This window comes from Perca flavescens, chromosome 23 (assembly GCF_004354835.1).
Source record: "Perca flavescens isolate YP-PL-M2 chromosome 23, PFLA_1.0, whole genome shotgun sequence".
NCBI classification, from domain to species: Eukaryota; Metazoa; Chordata; class Actinopteri; order Perciformes; family Percidae; genus Perca; species Perca flavescens.
Genome location: NC_041353.1, coordinates 26453377 through 26475940, shown reverse-complemented (window position 1 = coordinate 26475940; position 22564 = coordinate 26453377). Strand labels below are relative to the sequence as shown.

The 22564-nt window shown below is 40.2% G+C and overlaps 1 protein-coding gene across 3 annotated transcripts in view; it reads left to right on the top strand.

The window, feature by feature from the left end:
• The first annotated feature begins 2768 nt into the window (after window positions 1–2768).
• The window catches only part of ipo8 (importin 8), a 47044-nt gene continuing 27248 nt past the window's right edge, over window positions 2769–22564 (top strand). For 2 of the 3 annotated variants that reach the window (XM_028570377.1, XM_028570376.1), the window contains exons 1-13: window positions 2769–3173; window positions 7218–7299; window positions 8539–8695; window positions 10903–11061; window positions 11714–11870; window positions 12040–12129; window positions 15690–15784; window positions 15879–15963; window positions 17174–17308; window positions 18756–18855; window positions 19781–19857; window positions 21266–21382; window positions 21901–21990. In XM_028570377.1, the coding sequence (XP_028426178.1) occupies window positions 3090–3173; window positions 7218–7299; window positions 8539–8695; window positions 10903–11061; window positions 11714–11870; window positions 12040–12129; window positions 15690–15784; window positions 15879–15963; window positions 17174–17308; window positions 18756–18855; window positions 19781–19857; window positions 21266–21382; window positions 21901–21990 (1428 nt within the window). In that variant the 5' untranslated portion in view covers window positions 2769–3089. Of the gene's footprint in view, window positions 3174–7217; window positions 7300–8538; window positions 8696–10382; window positions 10458–10902; window positions 11062–11713; window positions 11871–12039; window positions 12130–15689; window positions 15785–15878; window positions 15964–17173; window positions 17309–18755; window positions 18856–19780; window positions 19858–21265; window positions 21383–21900; window positions 21991–22564 lie in introns of those variants that run through there. The other variant, XM_028570378.1, reaches the window with a different exon arrangement.

Here is a 22564-nt window from a genome sequence, read left to right as displayed (position 1 = left end):
TTTAAATCTAAGCTAAAGACCTATCTTTTTGATGTTGCTTTGCTTTAAATAATCTATTTTATTAACTTTAATTTCTTATACTGCACTGTAACTTTTATTCTTATACTGCACTATCAATTTTATTCTTGTCTTTTAATGTTTTTAATTTGTTTATTATTGCTTTTTTAATTGTTTTCTAACTGCTCTTTAATGTTTTATGTAAAGCACTTTGAATTGCCCTGTTGCTGAAATGTGCTATATAAATAAAGCTGCCTTGCCTTGCCTTGCCTACAAAACCATTTTAATCCATGGAGTTTTCATATTTGTAAAACCTTCCTTGAGCTGATTTAAATACCAAAACAGTGCTCCGCTGAGTGTACAGTATTCCACTCAGTGTTGCCAACTTGGACACTTTCTTGACATATAACTTTCAGACCCTCTTAGCAAGTTTTATTTGTAAAAAGCAACTAGCAAAAACTATTTAGCAACTTCAGGCCATCAAAAGCGAGCTCAACAGTTTTTTAACGGCTCTGAAAGTTTGAGCCAAACAGCTACGAGATGAATCGTGACCAGAAAACATTTGATTTTACGCAAAATGCCAATTTTAAAACGGCACAAAAAAGGCAAAGTTACAAGACTTTGTATATAAACTATCTCTACCTGTTTGTGTCCACAGCGCTGCATTCCTGGATGGGAGAAAAACATGCTATGGTTTATTGGCATTTCTTTAAACCAATCACAATCGTCTTGGGGGGTGCTAAGCACCGGACGGAGTAATGGTGCCTCTGCAAAATAGCCTCGGGAAGGAACTTCTTTTGGTGGAACATGTGTACGTTCAAAAGTAGTTTTAGTTGTGCAACAGAAAGCTCCGATTGGACAGATAGTCTAGCTAGCTGTCTGGATTTACCCTGCAGAGATCTGAGGAGCAGTTAACCATAGTCCTCACAAATCCACCAGAGTTTAGAAATTAGAACACAAAGGAAGCCCAAGGCAACATATATCCATCGTTAATTAGTGAAATCCAGCGGAATTTCCGTTGGCAACGGAACAATCCCGGAAGTGGAACGTCAAGGATATAGACTAATTTTATAAAAACTTATAGCTTCTACAAGTGTAGAAACCTTTGTTTCACATCCTCTGAGCTCGTGGTCAGTCTACCTTGGTATGGTATTGGTATGGTTTAGACATTATGGCTGATAATCTAAATCCTAATACAGAAAATAATGGGATTTTCCATTTTTTATTGTTTAGCTCTACAGCACGGGGTCTCTCTCTCCTCTCGCACTGGGGGCATCAGGCAATCACCTGACCCAGTCACCAAGCTTTAATGCAAATGATGATGTGACCAATATGAAAATGAGTGTATGATGTCATCTGATGGCTTTTAAAGGCTTTTGGAGCTAGTGCTAGCTATAGAGCTAGTATTTTAATTGGAAAAGAGTTGGCAAAGCTGAAGTGTGTTTCTGACCCTGAGTAGCTGTAACCTGGGTGTGTTTTTCAGGGGCGGAGTTGGTGATTTAGGGGCCCCAAGCAAACAGTCCTCGGCTTTACTTTTCACCATTTCTCTTACTGGGAATGTTGGTATTGGCAGTGGTAGATGAAGTACTCAAAACGTTTCTTTCTAAAGTAAAACTATTAACTGTTAAAAGTAAAACTAGTAAAAGCACAGTACAGGTCCTGCATTCACATGTTTACTTTAAATGAAAAGAGAGGCATTATAGCAGCACAATTACATATATTTAATGTCTAGTCAAGGTGGAGCTTTCAACTCTAATAAAAAGCTGAATATTTTAATGAATAATAATAATGCATCATACATTTTAATTCTGATATTTTGTGAGTCAAATCTGAAACTGCAACATAACCAGCAACATTTCTCAGGTAAATGTAGTAGTATAATGTTTCCCTTTGAAGTAATAGTAGGCCTACACAGTAAGTCAGTAATATACAGTTGGGTTGCTTTGGGGGCCTTCTGTAAGTTATTTCGGGGTACAATGGTTCTGGAGAAAGCTAATGGCACCAACACTTCTTGCTCTAAACAGACATGTTTGAAAGAAATTTTGAAAAGGTACCCTGAAATAAAGTACCCTGAAATAAAAAAAATGTGTAGGCTACTTATGAAATTAAAGTCCCTGAAATAAATAAATATTATAGGCTATATAATCCAATTTATGTATGTACATTTACATTTATTTATTGCCTATTTTATTTATTTCAGGATGTATTTTTTTATTTTATCAGTTTATTTGTCAGAACAGAATAATATTTTGCTTGTTTAGCCTATGATTTATCATCAAAATGTAATGTATGTTTGTGCTTGCAAAATATATTTCTCTGTGCTCAAAATATACAATTGCTCGATCAGGAATGGGGCACAAGTATAACGCCATTGTGCCATAGATCATCAGTCTAATAGTGAACAAGAAAGGCAAGGATGCAGGAAGATAAAAAAAAGAAGTCTTTTCTTACTGAAAACATGAATAAAGCTGTCAACTGGAGCAACCAGTGGATTTTTTTTGTATTCATAAAATCCTCATAGAAACAGGATTAGCTGATATGAGCTAATCTCTGGAACACACTCCAAAACTGAAGGTGGCGGCAATCATGCACGTTATACACTGGTTTCCATTCCCCGTTAACCCCCCACTCCCACCAAAAAAAGAAACACTTATTCCTGGCTAGTTTCTGGCAACAACAGCGCCAGCACTCAGGGTGGCAGCAAAAGTCCCAACCACAGGTCCCAACGTACCACCATGACAGAGAAGAGGAGGAAGCCCGTAAATGTAAATAGTCTGTTTACGTCCACTGGTTGCCGGTAAAACGGGGCAGGGCCATCGTTCTCTGTCAAGCTAGCCAGAGTTCTACAGAAAGAAAAGCGATTCTGCCTTCAGAATAAACGCACCACGGCTGTTAAGAAGACATTTTGAGTCTTCCGCTGATGAGCCATTTATTTTGAATGTGCAGTGACCGGGACTTGTATATATAACTCGGAGGTTTGACCCTGTTTGGGCCACGGTGAATGCTTGACGCTAGCTTAAATATAAGGCAGAAAGGTAAGCTACATGTATGTGATACTAAAAACACAGAAGGAACCGTGGAATTGAACACATATGGATCCTAACCGCATAATCCAGGCTCTGAAGGGGACTATCGACCCTAATTTGAGGATAGCGGCGGAGAATGAACTCAATCAGGTGCGTGAGCTAAAGTGGTCGGTTGGTTTTTGTTTAGTTTTTTCGGAGGGACATTGCATTAGAGAGCGGACCGTGTTGGCAGGGACATGATGCCAGCGTTTGGAGGATGGAAGGCCGAGTTTTGGTGATTGAGCTCGGCTGTAGCCTGGTGATTCTTTAACCCTGCTTTAAGGGGCTTTATATCAGGCCTGGGATAACTGTTCCCCAGCACAGATTGTAGTTCTCCACACACACAGACTGTTGTTGTTCACACACACACACACACACACACACACACACACACACACACACACACACACACACACACACACACACACACACAGGCAGCTGCGTCGACGAACAATAGGAGTCAGGTCTGACAGCCATCACGACCCATCAGGAGCTATGGTGGCTATCCAAACTTTCTCACGTCAACACTGGAGTTCACACAAACACTTTAATAGAGCTCGGCTGCTGAATTATGTATCCAGACTATCTATCTATTTATCTATTTGGGCTGATATGCTTTTGTTTCGATTCTTTCATGATACATGGGTGCCGATTTGATTTGTATTGCGATTTTCATTTCTTCAACAAAAACAAAAGTTGAATAATACACTTCTAGAGAGAGACAATATATCATGAGACATTTCTAAAAACTAATTGTTTTCTAAAAAGAATGCATATCAGAAGTAAGTCAGTCTGATATTTATTTCATTTGTAAAGAAGTAATATGGATTTTCTGCATTTTCTGCATTTGCTCTGTTTTGCTGGAAACAGATATGATGTAGTCACCATCAGCTGTAACCTACATGTACATTTGAACACATTACTCAGGTACTCCTATCACTTCATTGGCTCCCGGTACAATACAGAATAACTTTCAAAATCCTGCTTATAGTCTGTAAAGCACTGAATGGCTTATCTCCTCAGTACATCTCTGACTTGCTCACTGATCACAACCCCATCAGGCAGAGGCCTTCTCCTCTGTACAAAGAATTAGATCTAAGTCAGGTGAGGGGGCCTTCAGTTACTGTGGTCTCTGGAACAAGCTGCCTGATGACCTGAGGTCCATCACAACTGTGTCCACATTCAAAACCTTATTTTCTCAGGCGTGTGTGTGTGTGTGTGTGTGTGTGTGTGTGTGTGTGTGTGTGTGTGTGTGTGTGTGTGTGTGTGTGTGTGTGTGTGTGTGTGTGTGTGTGTGTGTGTGTGTGTGTGTGTGTGTGTGTGTGTGTGTGTATTTCTATTTCTCATGCTTTGTTCTAATTGTAAAGCGCTTTGGGTTTCCGTGTAATAAAATTGACATTGACATCTGTTCTTAATACTGTTGGTAGAGTGAAGGGTGTTACAACGTGGAGACTGCAGTGTACACAGAGACTAGAGTGTCACGCACACCCCACACCTTTTTGTTTCCTTAGCCTAAATCGCACAATTATTGCGCTTATGTAATCGCACGGAGTGATATCGCGATTGATTACCTAATTGATTTGTTTTTCTGGCATGGCAGCAATATGGTTCTGTAAATTTGACATCTGTAAACAATCCAAACTTAATCTCCCTTTCAAATGAGAGGTTAGAGATTAGGTTCACATCGGGCCTGTTTGCTACGGCCCCATTGCGTGGCCTGTGGTATTGCTTCTTGCAGCTTTCTCCAGCACCATTGTACCCGAAAACATTATACTACTACAATTTTCAATTTCAGTTTGCTTTATTGCCATGACAAAATCAATAATCTGAGTTGCCAAAGCATAAGAACAAACATACATATAAACAACAAGGAGTAAATACATCTGATATAATAATACAAGTTAACAGGATAATTATATCATTGCAGATAATTAACAAATTCTGTGAATGTTTCTCAAAGGGTATGTTGAAACAATATTTACAAAAAAAGAGAAAAAAACACACAAAAGAAGAAGAATAATGATAATCTATACAATTCTTTACTTATTTTGCCTTGTATTGTGGCAGGAGAAGACATATTTATCTGCTAGCCATGCCATGCTTTTATCTTCCCCTAATAAAAAAGGAAGCTTTTTGTCCTCAGTGTAGGTAGTGAAGCCTGGTATGCATTTTTCAAATTATTGAAAAATATTTGGTTCTTAAGTCTTCATGTTTGGGACAAGTACATAAGAAATGCAATTCTGTTTGGAGGTCCTGGTGGCAGTGTGTACAGACACGTTCCTCTCTTGGTCTCCACAATTTTAAATGGCGACCTCTTTCTTCTTCTACTACATTTACCTGACAGAGAAATGTTACTGGTTACATTGCCAATTCAGATTTTACTCATAAAATATCACAATTAAAAATATGATGCAATTACTATTCATTAAACTATCCAGCATTATATTAGAGTTGAAAGCTCCACCTTGAACAGACGTTAGTAAGTACATTGTGCTGATATAATGCCTCTCTTTCACTTTAAGTAAACATTTTAATGACTTTTACTGTGCGGTAATAGTTTTAGCCCACTATTAATAGTTTTACTTCTAATAGTTTTACTTTGGAAAAAATGTTATAAGATCCTCTTACCAGTGCTGGTACCAACTTCGACAACTAGGGATGCCAATTTTGATTCTTTTTTTGTTTGTTTTCTGACTGATCGACCAACTCTCGACACAAGTCCTCAGCGGTCCCCGCAGTGTTGCCAACTCTTTTCCAATTAAAGTAGCTAGCACTAGCTCCAAAAGTCGTTAGATGACGTCACACGCTCATTTGCATATTTGTGAGTGACGTCATCGCGTATCAATTGCATTAAGCTTAGTGGCTGTGTCGGCTGAGTAGAGGGACAGAGACCCCGTGCTGTCGGCAGAAGAGCCGTGGACTGTGCTGCTCTGAGCAGCATGCTGTGTGTCTGCCTGGCATAGCACTTTCTAAAGCCAAGTGGCGCGTGTTATCTGTACGTTTTTATGAGCTATCCACGTGTATGTAAAGGCAGAAGAACAGGACGTTGCATTTGGAGCTATCCGCGTGTATGTTTACGCCAGAACGGGACGTTGCATTGGGTTTAGGAAAAGAAGAATGGGACGGTTGGGTTTAGGAAAAGAAGAAAGCAGCGGTTAGGTTTAGGAAACGTGACACGTGGGACACGATCCCCAGTCTCCTGGGTGAAAGTCCTGTGTTTGACCCTTCCACCCCCCCACGCAGATTTTCGCCCTTTCATACTACTCGCTACAGCGTAAATTCACACGCAATCGCAAGGTAATGTAAGTTAATGGCGGCCAAACGGCATTGATAAACACGCTAAAAAGCGATTATGCATTTTTATAACATGCCAAAATGATATATACGCCACTTCATGAGATCAGTTTGCACTGAAAAAACCAAAAAGTCCATAGCGTTAAATTACGTTATACTCAAGTATCACTCTGACCTCGTGTCAGCTAATGCTAAAAAACGTAAAGGTTAAATTAATGGACAGAAATAACCGCAACAGTGATCCATCATATAACGGAGAGGGAATGTATTTATGTTTGCTTCAGAATTAATCAAAAGGGACACAAATCTGGCAGATTTAGCTAATGCTAATTAGCTGAAATGAGATCTAACTCTGAGAGACACTACTTACGTAGACCCAACTAATTGAGGATCAAAATTTGTTGCCAACAATTTTTTATAATCGAGTAGGCCTAGTTGTTGTTGTTCATAAAAATACCACAGATTCAGTTATTGTCTGAAAGTGCTCTCACTGGGAAAGACCTCACCTTAGTGGAGAAAGATGTACAATATATTGCAAAAAATGATATAATTGTGATTATTCTGGTGTCTAGACAGCAGGTTCTCTGATATGACATTTACATGAATGAATTTATTATAATAATAAAAAAAGCCGTGTGACTGATGTTTTACATGTTGTAACTCTTTAGGTCCTCAACACAGCTTACTATGTTGTGCACACAAGGTAATCTATTGAAATTTGTATTTTTGTCGCATCATGCACACACAAATGGAAAATGGAATAGGTTTAATGACTTTTAATCCGAACCAAATTAGTTAAAAAAAAAACTGTCCCTCTGTCCTCTGCTGGTTGTTTGACGCGGAGTCTGCTGTGTGTTTCAGTCGTACAAGATCATCAACTTCGCTCCGACGCTGCTTCAGATCATCGTGTCGGAGCAGGTGGAGTTCCCCGTTCGTCAGGCAGGTAGGACTCTCAAACGTTGCTTTGCATCTCACTGCGGGCAGTTTTTTTTTTGTTGATATAATGTACGGGTGTAAAGATGCATCCTTCTGGTTCGATGTATCGATCCAATCCTCAGAGATCCAATATCGTCGATACATTTGCTGTCGCCTCATTTAAGCATGCGTCTGGTGTTATTCTGTATTGTTGTTAATGTCAACAAATCCCAATAAAACGCCAAAACCACCAATATCTTGGTCCAACTTTCTATCATTTCTGACTTCCCTACTCTGTCTGACGCTCTCAGCTCCAAACCCATGGGTTCCTACTAAAGATGGGACTCTTTAAATGAATGAAACAAATATAGTGGCTTGTAAAAAAAAAAAAAAAAAAAAAAAAGGCTCAGTGATTTCCTAAACACTATTATTGGAGATTACTTTCAGCAGCGGATTGCTCTAGTGCTTTTTTCAATAATGTTCCCCCTTTGAACAGTTTTTTTTAAGCCATGTACCCCCTAACCAGCACAAAGAATTTTTGGTAGAAAAAAAAAAAAAGTCTATATAAAGATATAAATACAGCGATAGATTTACTAAACAACAGCCTTGTACCTGGAAAACATTTAAATGCTGATGAAAAAAGACGAAAAAACTTGGAGAAAGAAGGAAGTAAGGCAAGAATAGGTTGAAAATAGAAAAGAGAGACACAAACTTAAAAAAAAGCAATAAAAACTTAGAGAAAAAAAGACCGTAAGGAAGGCAACACTAAGGTGACAAAAGTGACAAAAAATTCCAAAAAGCAACAAACTTGAAAACTTTGAAAAAAGTAGAAAAAGGTAAGGAAGAAAGGCAAGAATAGGTCAAAACAAGCGACAAAACCTTCAAAAAAAGGTGACAAACTTCAAAAACTTTGAAAAAAAGCGACAAATTTGGTGAAAAAAAAAGACTAGTAACTAGAGCCTTGTAACTGAAAAACATTTAGCAAAAAATATCACGTACCCCCTGCAGTCCTCCAAAGTACCCCTAGGGGGACACATAGCCGTGTGTGTGTGTGTGTGTGTGTGTGTGTGTGTGTGTGTGTGTGTGTGTGTGTGTGTGTGTGTGTGTGTGTGTGTGTGTGTGTGTGTGTGTGTGTGTGTGTAATGGAGCATGTTGACGAAATATAAAATATCACCAGAATTATCTTCTGAATCCAGTTTCTGTGATTGAAGATCAACTGGCTAGATAAAGTTCAACATGCTGTCTGTATGGGACTCCCTGTGTGTAGCGGCCATCTACTTGAAGAACATGGTGAGTCAGTACTGGCAGGACAGGGAGCCGTCTCTGGGGGAGGTGGTCTTTCCCTTCAACATCCACGAGAATGACCGGCAGCAGATCAGAGACCACATAGTGGAAGGCATCATCCGCTGTCCAGAGTCCATACGGTACACACACACACACACACACACACACACACACACACACACACACACACACACACACACACACACACACACACACACACACACACAAATCTGTCTCCGTCTCTTAATTTCTACAACTCTTTTTTTTTTTTTTTTTTTTTTTTACTGTCCCTGTTTTTTACACCTACATGTTTTAAAATGTTAAGGACACTTGACAGTTTTTCAGCTTTCCTATGTATTTTATGGAGGCCACAATTGGACATGCAGTAGGTTCGGATCATATCACGTTTTTCGGTTCAGTGTGGTACATATTTGGTACAGAGGGGGGGGGCATTGCCATTAGCAACGTGCTCTTCATTTATTTGCCTTAAAGGAACACGCCGACTTATTGTGAATTTAGCTTATTCACTGTAACCCCCAGAGTTAGACAAGTCCATACATACCCTTCTCATCTCCGTGCGTGCTGTAATGCTGTCTGACGGCTCCAGCAGCATCAGGCCAGCACAGATCCTGCAGGTGAATGGTTCCAGTAATCCTACTGCTCCCAATAAGTGACAAAATAACACCAACATGTTCCTATTTACATGTTGTGATTTATAGAGTCACAGCGTGTACAAAAATGAGACACAGCCGTCTTCTAACTGTAAACAAACCAGGAACTATATTCTCAGACGGAAGAATATAGTACTTGGGCGGAGTGATATGCTCACAGCAAGCCTGTCTGAGAATATAGTTCCCGGTTTGTTTACTGTTAGAAGACGGCTGTGTCTCATGTTACATTGTTTTTTGTACACGCTGTGACTCTACAAATCACAACATGGAAATAGGAACACGTTGGCGTTATTTTGTTACTTTTGTCACAATTGGGAGCAGTAGGCTAGTTGGAACCAGTTACCTGCAGGATCTGTGCTGGGCTAAGCTAATGCTGGAGCCGTCAGACAGCATTACAGCACGCACGGAGATGAGAAGGGTATGTATGGACTTGTCTTACTCTGGGGGTTACGGTGAATAAGCTAAATTCCCAATAAGTCGGCGTGTTCCTTTAACAAAATTCAGGCTATGAACATAAGGAACATAAACACGTATTCATTGTCAAATCTGTATCAAAAGAATAGGTTTTCTAATTAGTGCACTCAAAAAATGCTACTTTTTTATTTTTATATAAAAAATGGCCAAATCATGGGCGCCCAGATAGCTCAGTTGGCTCCCCCCTCTCTCTCCTCTTTCACGTCTTCAGCTGTCCTGTCAATTAAAGTCCTAAAAAAAAAATTATCTAAAAAAATGGCCACATCATAGACCAAGGCCATGAAGCATAAGCTCAACCAGCACGGACTTATTTAAACAACAGTAGCCCATAACATGTCAGTTCTTAAAATATTAGATTTCCCACTTAAATTAAAGTGCAGTATTTGAAATACAATGAAAGGAATATGGCTAGATTGTTTTGTTCAGAAGGGAAATGGCCACTGTTATTAAAAAAAGAAGAAGAATTAAACACATTTAGTGCAACATAACCCAAACACACAGTGTACACTTTGAAACACCAATGCTCTGTTCATTCTATTTCCATGTTCCTCTGCAAGCAAAAGTTAAAAAAACAGTTAGGGGTTCACTGTGTTTGCAGATATTCTAGTGAGTGGCTCAAGTAATGTTACTTTAATCAAATACAGAAACCCTGTGTCCTCCACGACTGCATATCTGTCGCTATAACCTGCCCAATGCTTTAGTTCTGGATGGGATTGTCCTGTCTGAGTCTGCATGGATAGGCTCTTTAAACGCTGCGGTAAGAAGGAGTTACTCTGTCCTACCTCACTCTCTCCTCCTTGTCTGTCAGCAGACACACTGGCATGATGTGTCCGTAAAAGCACAACATAAGAGTCTGTCATGTTTTTTTAATCCTCCGTGTCCTCCTTGGCTACTAGCAACTGGGTGGAGGGAGGGGTGACGGGGGTGCGCGGTCACGTAATCACACTTGTAGCATGTGGACACGCCGACAGTTTTGTTGTCATTCCCTAGATTTCCTCATGGGGGTGACAGAAACTATCACTATAGCTTTAAAATGAACCAGACCATACATACAGTGCATGCCCCGTACCGTGACTAGCGGACCATACTGTTCAGATTTTATTCTTGAACCGTTCCATCGCTAGTATGCAGACACTGAATGAATAACCTTGCTTACCGACTGATACAATAAATGACTCTATATGTTTTTGTACTGTCCGTAGCGCCCAGCTGACCATGTGTCTGCGAGCCATCATCAAGCATGACTTCCCCGGCCGCTGGACCGCCATAGTGGACAAGATTGGCATGTACCTGCAGTCTCAGAACAGCGGCAGCTGGTATGGCAGCCTGCTGGCTCTCTACCAGCTGGTCAAAACATACGAGTGAGTGACTCAGTATTTAAATCCCTGCATGTTTCCACAAAAAGTGTTCAGACTGGTTGCTAGGCTTCCACTGTTATTTTCCACACACAATCAATTTAAGGAAGCTAACCCTGAGTCAAATTAGGGATAGACCAATTATCAGCCCTGGCCGATTATGGGCCTGTTTTTTGCCGATTATCTGTATCAGCGTTTTATTTGCCTGATAAGCGATAAAGTTAAGTTAGTTTAGTTAGTTTTAAAAACATTCCAAAATCTTAATTTTGACTTAAATATTTTCATTTTCTCTGTAAATGCATATCAGTTCCAAATATTGGATATATTAGTTTTATTTACTACTAATAATCAGCATCGGTATCGGCTTTGAAAAACCACTATCGGTTAGTACAAATCAAGCCTCAATCTCCACGTCCAAACATCCTTGTAATTAGGAGGACCGGTCACATTTACCTGCATAAATACCATTGCAGAATTGCACAAAAACAACTCCTGAGTGTTTTGCATGTGAGCCAGTGTAAACTATTACTACGTCTGAGATACTGTGGTATTTTTTTATTTCTGCCTGATTGTCAAACTTGGTATGTAGTTGAGAAGGGGTGTGTTTTTGTGATATTCCATTTCTAGCCCGGCATTATGGGTTTGTGTTGTGCTTCAGGTACAGGAAGGCAGATGAGAGGGAGCCGTTGCTGGCAGCCATGCAGATCTTCATGCCCAAGGTTCAGCAGCTCATCAGCCAGCTGCTGGCCGACGCCACCATCTTCTCTGTCCTCATCCAGAAACAGATCCTCAAGATCTTCCACGCTCTCGTACAGGTGCGTCTGACCGCAGGATTCAGAAATCAGCTCGTTGCCTTCATCTGGGACATTAGAAATAGCCTGCAGATAACTCATATTAATAAATATGAAACCTATAAGAAAATGTACTACGGAAGTGATGATGATGATGATGATGATGATGATGATGCTTATCGTTGTCCTGCAGTACTCGCTGCCTCTCCAGCTGATCAACAACACAGTGATGACTCAGTGGATGGAAATCCTCAGAGCCATAATGGACCGAGACGTCCCAGTTGTAAGAGACACACACACACACACACACACACACACACACATTGATTTGCATGATTTTCTTGGACCTGCCAATGAATTACACTGACTTCCACAAATATGAAATGTGCCACAATTAGTTCATACCTCATACAACAATTGAACCCTTAAACAAACCAGTAAAAAAGGAATATACAGTACGTACAGTATGTACGGGTTCTGTATGGAGGTGCTCTGATGAGGCTATATGCCTATGTACTATGTATGTAGCTAACTGAATAACCTAAAATATTCAGTGCCAAGTTACGGCAGTCCACCACCACCATCACCCCTACATCTCCCCCGGACCATAGACAAGTTAAGTTTCTCCAACAACATAGCAACTCATCAAATTATAATGAGAAGTCTTTTTTTTTTTTTGACGAGATACGTCAGCTTTGTAAAATAAGGAGAAGGTTTTATGATATAACGTGGTGGAAGAACTATACAGATCCTTTATTGAAGTAAAAGTATTAATACCATACTGTAATAATGCTCAGTTATAAACTAGTCAAACTAAGGTTAAAACAATGACAACATAACATTATGAGATAATTTAGAAAGAAAAATCAATTTACAAATTAAACAGATTAGACCAGGGGTGGCGAACCTGTGGCTCTTGAGCCGTATGCGGCTCTTTGCCTGCTCCTTTGAGGCTCTTACTGTGTGGCTGGGGGCTGTGTTATTGGTGGATATTTTATTTATTTTTTTACTTTTTGAAACATTTCAGATAAGTTATAAAATAACAAAAAAAGCATTTGAATGATGCATTTGCCAATTATTTTAAAATAAAAAATAATGCAGCAGAGTTTTTTTATGGACAGATTTCCTCAGGTTGCAGACTGCAACCTGAGGAAAAAGAGCAGCCACAGATCACCTTCCTCATTAACCCTTTTACTGCTGATTGTTTGAAAGCCCCTCTATTGACAAATGAGTGAAAGAGTGGCCACAACCGAGTACAACCAGACCTAAAAAGGATTGTGGATAACAAAGACTGTCAGGTTTCCCACTGAGTCAATCTAAGTAAGAAAAAAAACCTATGAAAACTGCTATGTATTATGACTTTCATTAGATCTGGAAGTCACTGTTGCTGTTGTAATATGGACGTGCATGTGTTGTGTGGCTTTTTGCTATGGTGCGTGTTTTATTGTGGCTCTTTATGCTGAACTGGTTGGCCACCCCTGGATTAGACTAAAAGATAAAAATATTGCGACACTATGCGGCATCTGACACAATTTCAGGGTAGTTATTAGGGCTGCACGATATGAGGAAAATATGCAATAATAATATAACTTGTGATAAATAAAATATGCAATAATAATATAACTTGTGATAATAAACAACATATAGTTTCACATTCAACATAGTACAAGAAAACAAAATACAATAGGCTACAAAGGTACAGATTAAGTAGGCAGTTCAAGCCGGCACAAAGTGAGGTGTAAGTAAGTCGATGGATATGCAAAAGTGGTATGGTGATAACATAATATACATGAAATAGACAATCCACAACATTGCTGAGATGTAGTAAAGAGTCAGAATACAGTTAGTGCAAAATTAAACTGTGGGCAGGATAGTGAAGTGGATCCAGTGATCCGTTATAACGCAGTATATATAAATAGATAGTCTATATGAATGCTGAGAAGTAGTGAAGTCAATATACAGTTAGTGCAAGATGTAGTCAAGTTAGTGATGTGGATCAGTAATAACACCTTTTGTCAAAATGCTGAATATAATAAAGAGGCAATATACAGTTAGTGCAAATATTTGTCTAGGTAGTGAGGTAGAAACATGAATAACAGTGTTGACTAGGTAGTGATGTTGAACAATGGTAGCACAATATATATGAATAGACAGAAATATTTAAATGCTGAACTGTAGTAAAGAGTCAATATATAGTTAGTGCAGGTTGTGGTCTGAATAGCGAACTAGGTGTAGAAATGAGTAGTAGATGTGCGAAAAAGATTGTGTGACAACAAGGTGTTGCAGCAGTGGTGGGGAGAAATGCAGTTTTGCATGCAAGTGCGAGGTGCAAAAGCGTGTAAATGGATATATGCAAAGTAAAAAATAATACATGAACGATGATCACATGCCGTGATCGCACAGGAGCTTGGTCAGACGTGCTTTAAAGGTAGTTAGTGGTAGTTAATTTGAGCTTCAGGGTTTTTTGTAGCTCATTCCAGTCATTTGCAGCTGAGAACTGGAAGGAGTGGCGGCCAAAGGAGGTGTGTGCTTTTGGGGTGACCAAGGAGATGTAACTACTTGAGCGGAGGTGGGTAGGGCTATTTTGACCAGTGAGCTTAGGTACGGCGAGACTTGAGTTGGTACCAGTGAGTTAAGGCCCAGATACACAGAGCCAACGGCCAAATGTTGGCAGAAAAGGCAGTTGGGTTGATCAGTCTCCCTAAATTGTTCAAAAAAGTGCTTTGGAACACACCAAAGCGACTAGACGTAATACAACTCCATAACAGCAGGCGGTGCTAATCTTTATCGTTGCCCAAAAATGAAAACTGGCAGCTGATTGGACGAACGCGAACCACGTGGGTCTTGTTTCTCTGGAAATTCAAAGACCTACTGTCATGGCGTCTTGTTCAGAATACAATCTCATATTGTACTAAAATAGTTCACCGAAACGTGTTTCTGAAAACATTTTAAGTGAGAAATAGGCCATGCAGTTGCTGAATCTGTCTTCATTTCAGATCAACAAAGGTCAGCTTAAAAGATTCTAGTCACACTCATTCCGCTCCCCGTTTCCGGGTTAGCACGCTACCAATCAGATGGGTCATTTGAGTCCGACTGCCGGCAGTGCCCACCCCGCCAATTATACATGTCAAATCGGCCAAAATGAAGGACGACGGCCCCTCGGACGGATGACGGCACGGAACACACCGAACAGACAAAAACGTATGGCACTGTGATAGAGAACATCCAGTGTTTTCAGGAGAGAGTTTGAGGCAGTTCTGTAAATAACATCACTGAAATGCAGCGTGAGTGAAGGAGGCCCTGTTGCGGAATAGAAAACCGATCCTGGACTTAAAGTGATGGTTCGGAGTAATTTGGCCATAGGGTCCTTTGCACCATGACCTCGAGCCAAACACCCCCCAGAAGCTTTTTTCACCTGGGTCGAACATTGGGAGAGTTAGCGTAGAGTAGTGTTATCAGCTGAATAGCTTATTAGCGCAGGGGCTAATGTATCCAGCGATGTATCTCGTAAATGACCCCACTAATAATGCCCGAAATGATACCAAACTTCTACACTAGTACAAATAGGTTATGCACTCATAAAACGATGGATTGGAAAGTTTGTAAGTACACCAGAAGTTTATGTAAATAACACTTGCCTATTGGCTTCTGCTGTAGTTGTTGTTGTTGTTGTTGCTGCTGCCGGCAGCATTAATGTTGTAATTTCTTTCCGTTTTATGAAATTGGCATTGAAAAATATTGTTTAGGAACAGGTATCGAAGTCACAGTATTGTTATTGGTACCGGTATTAAAACTTTTTGAACAATATCCAGCCCTACCAAAAAGAGAGTGTGTGTGTTTCAGGAGACGTTGGAGGTTGATGAGGACGACCGTCCTGAGCTGGCATGGTGGAAGTGTAAGAAGTGGGCGTTACGCATCATCACCCGACTGTTTGAACGGTGAGTCCAGAGCTGTTGCCACACACAAAGCAGATATTTGTAGTTAGCAGAGGGACAGTACCCACCATTCACATGCTTCTGGTCTGAATTACAGCTATGGAAGCCCTGGCAATGTGACAAAGGAGTACTACGAGTTTGCAGACTTTTTCCTGAAGACATATGCAATGGGCATACAGCAGGTAAGCATGGGTCACTGAGACTTGAAGATGTTGGTTTAGATCAGGGAACATGCAACCTTTTCTGTAATGTGTCAACTTACAAAGATGAAGATGAACGGTGTGCCAGTGGCTTTTTTTTTATGCACATGCAATTTAATTTCAATGTATACACCGATCACATTATTATTAGAAGTTTGACCTTGTTTCTAACAATAGAGTTGTAGCTTAGCAATTTGTAATCATGGGCCTGCACTGAGGATATATTTAACATAGTAGTGACATATGTCAGTCTTGTAGTATACTATTTGCTTTCTCATGTGCCACTGAAAATGGCTTTGCATGCCCAAGCTGGCCTGTGTGCCATAGGTTGCTGATCCCTGGTTTAGATTATCCTGTTTACTTGTAGCTAAGGCTCTGACAATTAGTGTTGGGAAAGTTCTCTTTCTACATGGACTAGTTCAAAGTTCAGTTCACAAATTTTAAAATGAACTAGTTCAGTTCATATTTCATACTTCAAAATTTTGAACTAAGGTCACCGTTCCAAAAATGAACTAGTTCATAGTTTGTTTTTTCCATATGTTGCTGCAAGCTATTATTTTTCAAAAGTATTGCCACAGCCCATATAGAACCACAGACAGCAACAGTTTTAACACTGAAAGTATGCATCAGATTTCATCTTCATATCCAATCAGTTCAAAGTGCCGTTTCAGGTTTGCTGTGGATGGGACTGAAACAATGTGACAAAGTTTGCACAGAAATGTAAGATTTTTCCCATCCTCACCGACCTTGTAATAAAACTCGTTTAAATGATCATACGACGCCTCCTTGCCATGGATGTATTAAGAGAAAGGAAAGAGGAGGATGTATTAGCTCCTTGCTGCTTCGTCGCCGCCATGCTGCTTTTTGTTTTGATGACTCATGCGGCGGTGTGACCCTCGTGGCTGGTGTTGCCAGATTGGGTGTTTTTTCCGCTACATATGAAGGCCTGGAAGGCTCTATAGAAATCTGGCACCCTATTGAACGAAGTTAAACTGAGAGAGCGTGCCGTTCACAGACACCAGAATGAACAAGTTCACCGTAACGTTCATCAGGCAGTAATACGGTACTCTCTGTTCACGTTCGCCCAAAATATGAACGAGTTCATGAACGTTCAATGAACGCATTCAGGCACAACACTGCTGACGGTTTTGGTTTGACTGTTGTCTCTGTGTGTGATGTGTTGTCTGTCCAGGTCCTGCTGAAGGTGTTGGACCAGCACCGACAGAAGCAGTATGTAACTCCTCGCGTCCTGCAGCAGTGTCTCAACTACCTCAACCAGGGCCTGTCCCACTCACTGACCTGGAAACAGATGAAGCCACATATGCAGGTAGGACAGTCATGGAGGAGTTTGATGCAGAGGGAGTGTGTAGATGGCTTTAACATTAGCTGGATACATATAATAAATTAACCTTTTGCATCTAAGTATCCGCATTCATTTTAGATTTTCCATGGTTTTTTCCATGGTTTTTTTAGTTGCTGCCACATAAAGAGATATACAGTATAGCTCTGCAGTCTGTTCTGGCTAGATCTTTGATTCTTAGTCCAAAACCTGATCAGACCAGACCTAATAATTAAGTCTGTCAAGTCACTATCTATCGACGAATGAGGCCCTTGCATTAGCAGTATTATGAACTGGGTGTCTGGGGCGACATTCTCGGGAAAAATCACAGGCAGCGCACAGTTTTTGTCACACAGCGCTGGTTGGTTTGCCAGAGAGAGTAGGCGGAGCTAACAGACAGACTCACTCATCAACTGCCAACTAGTCTATATCCAGGACGTTCCACTTCTGCTGGCGCAAAGGTAAAAGTCGCCGATTTTTAACCATTCTGAAGCGAGTTATTCAGCATTTATTGGCGGGTAAACGCCGACCATGTACACAGAAAATTGACAATTTTTTCCATTAAGTAACCAGCTAACACTAGCAGCAGTAGCTAGCTACAGTAGCTTGGTTGTCATAACATTGAACAAGACATTTTTAGACGATCAAATGTTGAAACGCACAGTGAGATGGTCAAAGTTTAAGATGAAAACTGTTGTAATGTACACATTGTTAGCATGGTTAGCATTGCTAAGCCTCTGTCCTGATTGGCAGGTCGGTGTGTAGCCACGTCCCTAAAGCATCCCCTGCTTTATCGTTTTTAATTTAATTTCAATGTAATAAAATAAATTGGACCATAATTTACAAAATGACCATCATGCTGTATTAAAGAGACTTGAAATTAGCGATTGAGACCATAAACTCTTCATGAAAATGTTTACAGAGATAATAAATCAAGTTCGAAGTAGGCTCATTTTCTCATAGGCTTCTATAGAAACAGACTTCTTTTTGGAGCCAGTGGAGTCGCCCCCTGCTGGAAATTAGATAGAATGCAGCTTAAAGTTTCAGGTCCAGGAGCTTAGTCCAATATTACAGTCAGTCATACAGTCTATGGGTTAGAGCCTGGAGAGGTCACATGTCTATCATAGGCACATATGTATAGGAGTCAAACCCAAGCAAAGTGCTAACCACTGAGCCACCATGCCATCCCAATAAAACAAAAGGTATAATTAAGTGTTAATTAAAAGTTGTTCTTTTATGTACTAAAGAACCAGACCTGATCAGACAAGTCATTTCATAATTTCAACACTCTGCCCACAGTTCCTGAAAGGTGGGCTTCAGAGGGATGCAAAGTTTTCTCTATCACTAGTGTTACATTTCTTTCCTCCTTATTGATTGTTGTTTTGAGCCACCGTATTTCTCCTCCTGAGCTTATGAGAACCATCCTCTCTTACAGACCATATGCCAGGAGGTCATCTTCCCTCTCATGTGTTACAAAGATGAGGATGAGAAGCTCTGGCAGGAAGACCCTTATGAGTACATCCGCATGAAGTTCAGTGAGTACTCAAACACTAAGCTCGGTCAGCCAGATCTCGGATATACTGCTTTTGATGGTTGTCAGTTGGCTAACAGATAACACACCATATCTGCCAGCAAATGTCTTGGTAGAAGAAAGGTCTTGGTAGCATTTTGTAAATGCTGTTGTTTTAATTACTATGCAGTTGTTAGACAATCATGTACAATAAATGATTAGAGCACTGGAAAACACAGGAAATGAGTGGGCTATTGTTAATGAACCACACTTTGTAGTTGTGATCTTTTAAGCTGCATTATTGCATCGTACCAGAGACTGTTTAGAACTGAGACTCCCCGACTCCGAGTCATTTCCTGTATCTGTGTCACATGGGCTCCGCTACCGCCACGCCTCTTTAGGAGACTAGCGGCAGGTCCTGAGTGGGTCGATTCCAACGGGAGAACTGAACGTGAACACAAATTATGAGCCATTCTTTCGCCTCATAGTCTCCAAAGTAAATATTGGACCCATTCTTCACAAGCCACATATCTCCAGAGCATCTGAAACTAAAATGGCTGTTTGTTTTTTGACACATCAGGAGAAAGTTAACTTTGTTTCTGTCTCAGGACCAAACTCTCCAGATCTGGTAGCACAGGGAAGCTAACGTTGGTGAACGCCATAACAAAACCAATCTCTGTGATGCTAAAAATGTCTTTAAGCTGTGTAAATACCTAATGTTAGCAAAGGAAAATCTTAATAAATTATACAAATATAACTTTTCATCAATCCACACAACTTTCACTACACTTTCAAATGAGGCCACACCCATTTAGGAGACAGGAAGTGTGTACCCTTTCATACCAGTAATGGAGAATCTTTGATTGTAATAAGTGGTGGAGAAAGGGTTTCCGCCATGTTGTTTGATCCCAATCTTTGTCTGAGTGAGTGTGTGTTTGTCTCTGTTCCAGACCTCTATGATGACCACGCCCTACCAGCCACCGCTGCCCAGAGCGTCCTGTGTAAAGCTGCCCGCAAGAGGAAGGAGGTAAGGAGGAGCATTTTAGAACCAGTCCAGAGGAACTGAGTACATTTCCTCAACCATGGCACTTCTTAACAGTTTCTAGGCACCTGCTCTTTGCATGAGTAAATCAATATTATGAGACTTTATACTTTTACTCCACTACAGTTTGTCTGATGGCTGTTGTTGCTGGTGGGTGTGTGATTTTTACATGTAAATCACAGCAAAGATATTACCTTGTGCCTCAGGGCTGTTCTTTACTTTTAATGCCACTCACGGCAGTAAGCATGACCAGTACACATACAGTAAATGAGTCTGTTGCCTTCCTTGAAATAAATCTATGCAGTTACCTGTTATTTCTGACATATCGATAAACCAAATTGCATATTATTCTTGAGTAAATAAAGCCCCAATTAACAAAACTAGTTAAAAAAATAATATTAATATTCAAAAGACTCCGGTACAGCCTAACTCTGGAGATAAAACTGAGATTAGTGCTTTTTGTTCTGCTTGTTCAACGTTTGGTAAATTGCTCTTAAAGGGTAACTACCGCCTTTTTCATCCTGGACCCTATGTTCCTATGGTTTTGTGTCTAAGTGACTGATGGGAACAACACTCTTTGACATTGGTCCAGTATTAAGAGAGATTGCTGCAGTCGGCAGAGGTGAAACAAGCTACAATTTGAGTTAATAGGGCAGCTGTCCAGCTTGTATTTACCTTCACAAAAGTGCTCGTTTTACCACTGACAGGCTTAGCGTTCGCTAAACCCACCAGACTCCATGTAAATAAACAGTAATTTTAGCATCGTAAAATACACTTCTGTCAAAGTCGACAGAAACAAAATAAAACTATAAAAAGCCATTTTGGGTCGTCTTTCCACACATAGTGTTCCGATTTTACATGTGAAAATATGTTTGCTCTCTACACACTAAAAGTATTGCTTGATTAAATGGAGTCTGGTGGTTTGAGCGCTAACGACTTCAGAGCTGTTTCTGGTTAAACAGAAAGGTCTCAAAGAGGTTTTTAAGGTCTATCTCTGAAGGAATCCTTTCCATAATGTTATCAGACACTTAGAATATTAATCTGAGTCTGTCAGTGGCAAAAGGAGCACTTTTGTGAAGGTAAATACAAGCTGGACAATTACCCTATTAACTTACATTGTAGCTTGTTTCGCCACTGCTGACTGCAGCGATCTCGCTTAATACTGGACCCATTTCAAAGATTCTTGTTCCCATCAGTCACTTATCATTTTGGTGCTGGTGATTTTCCTTTGGGGCTGGCTAAAACCTCTTTTGGGGGACGCCAAAAACTCCTCTATGCAGAAAAAACCCCTGTATGTTATATAAGCAGTGAATCAAATGACAACCGTGACAATGAGTTTTAATTTCCGCATCAACCTTTTCTACGTATAACCTTGTGTTTTTCTTCTTGGCAGGTTCTTCCTCAGATGATGGAATTCTGCCACCAGATACTTATGGACCCCTCCGCTGACCCCCGCAGGAAGGACGGGGCACTGCACTGCATCGGAGCTCTGGCTGAGCTCTTACTGAAGGTACACACATCCACAGATACACCTCTGTGTGTGACTTCATTTATTTTTGGGTCAAACTGATCGGATAGAGCCTTTTTAAGGTTTAAAATGATTTGAATCCTCTTTCTGCCTCTCTGGGCTGGGATGTGTGTATTTAATTCTTTTTAATTTTTATATCCATTGGTATTTTATTTACTGTTATGGGTCCTATTTGTGAAGCACTTTAAGACTTTGTCTGTAAAGTGCTATATCAAAAACTCGTATTATGGGCGCCTGGGAAGCTCACCTGGTAGAGCATGCACCCATATACAGAGGCTTAGTCCTCACCGCAGTGGCCACGGGTTCGGTTCCGACCTGCGGCCCAAACCTGCATCTCTCTCTCTCTCTCTCTCTCTCTCTCTCTCTCTCTCTCTCTCTCTCTCTCTCTCTCTCTCTCTCTCTCTATCTATCCTTTCATGTCCAAGCTTATTCCTGTCGAATAAAGACCTAAAATATATATATAAAAACATAAAAAAACCCACTTATGTCTCTTCCTATAGAAGCGGATGTACAGGGAGCAGATGGAGCTGATGCTGCAAAACTATGTCTTCCCTCTGCTCAATTCTGCTATGGGTTACCTGCGAGCCAGGGTGAGTGAACCCCCCCCCCCCCTCCTTCACAGGGCTAATCTTTTTGTCTCAGAGTTTCCTGTGCTTCGGGAAAATGCTTTAAACCCAGATAGATAGAACCCTGAGTGATTATGGTTTCTCAGATAACCATTTCATCACTGACAGGCATACTATGCAGGAGGTAGGAACATTTTTTTTAAATGTTTACGTCATTTTGACGATCCTTCACGTTGTGTGCATTTTGCACTTAACTTAATAAAATGAGAAAATACTCCGTACTTTTTATTTGTCAAGTAATTAACACAGGAGTATAGAAAAATAGGCAAACCATGTGGTTAGTTCAGATAGACTATTTATTTATTTATTTATTTATTGGATTAGCAGAAAACATGCTGTATCGTGATATATATATATATATATATATATATATATATATATATATATATATATATATATATATATATATATATATATATATATATATATATATATATATATTGTTATCGAGATATGAAATGACCAGTGGTGGAAGAAGTATTCAGATCCTTTACTTAAGTAAAAGTAGTATAACACAAAAAAAAGTATCATCAGGGAA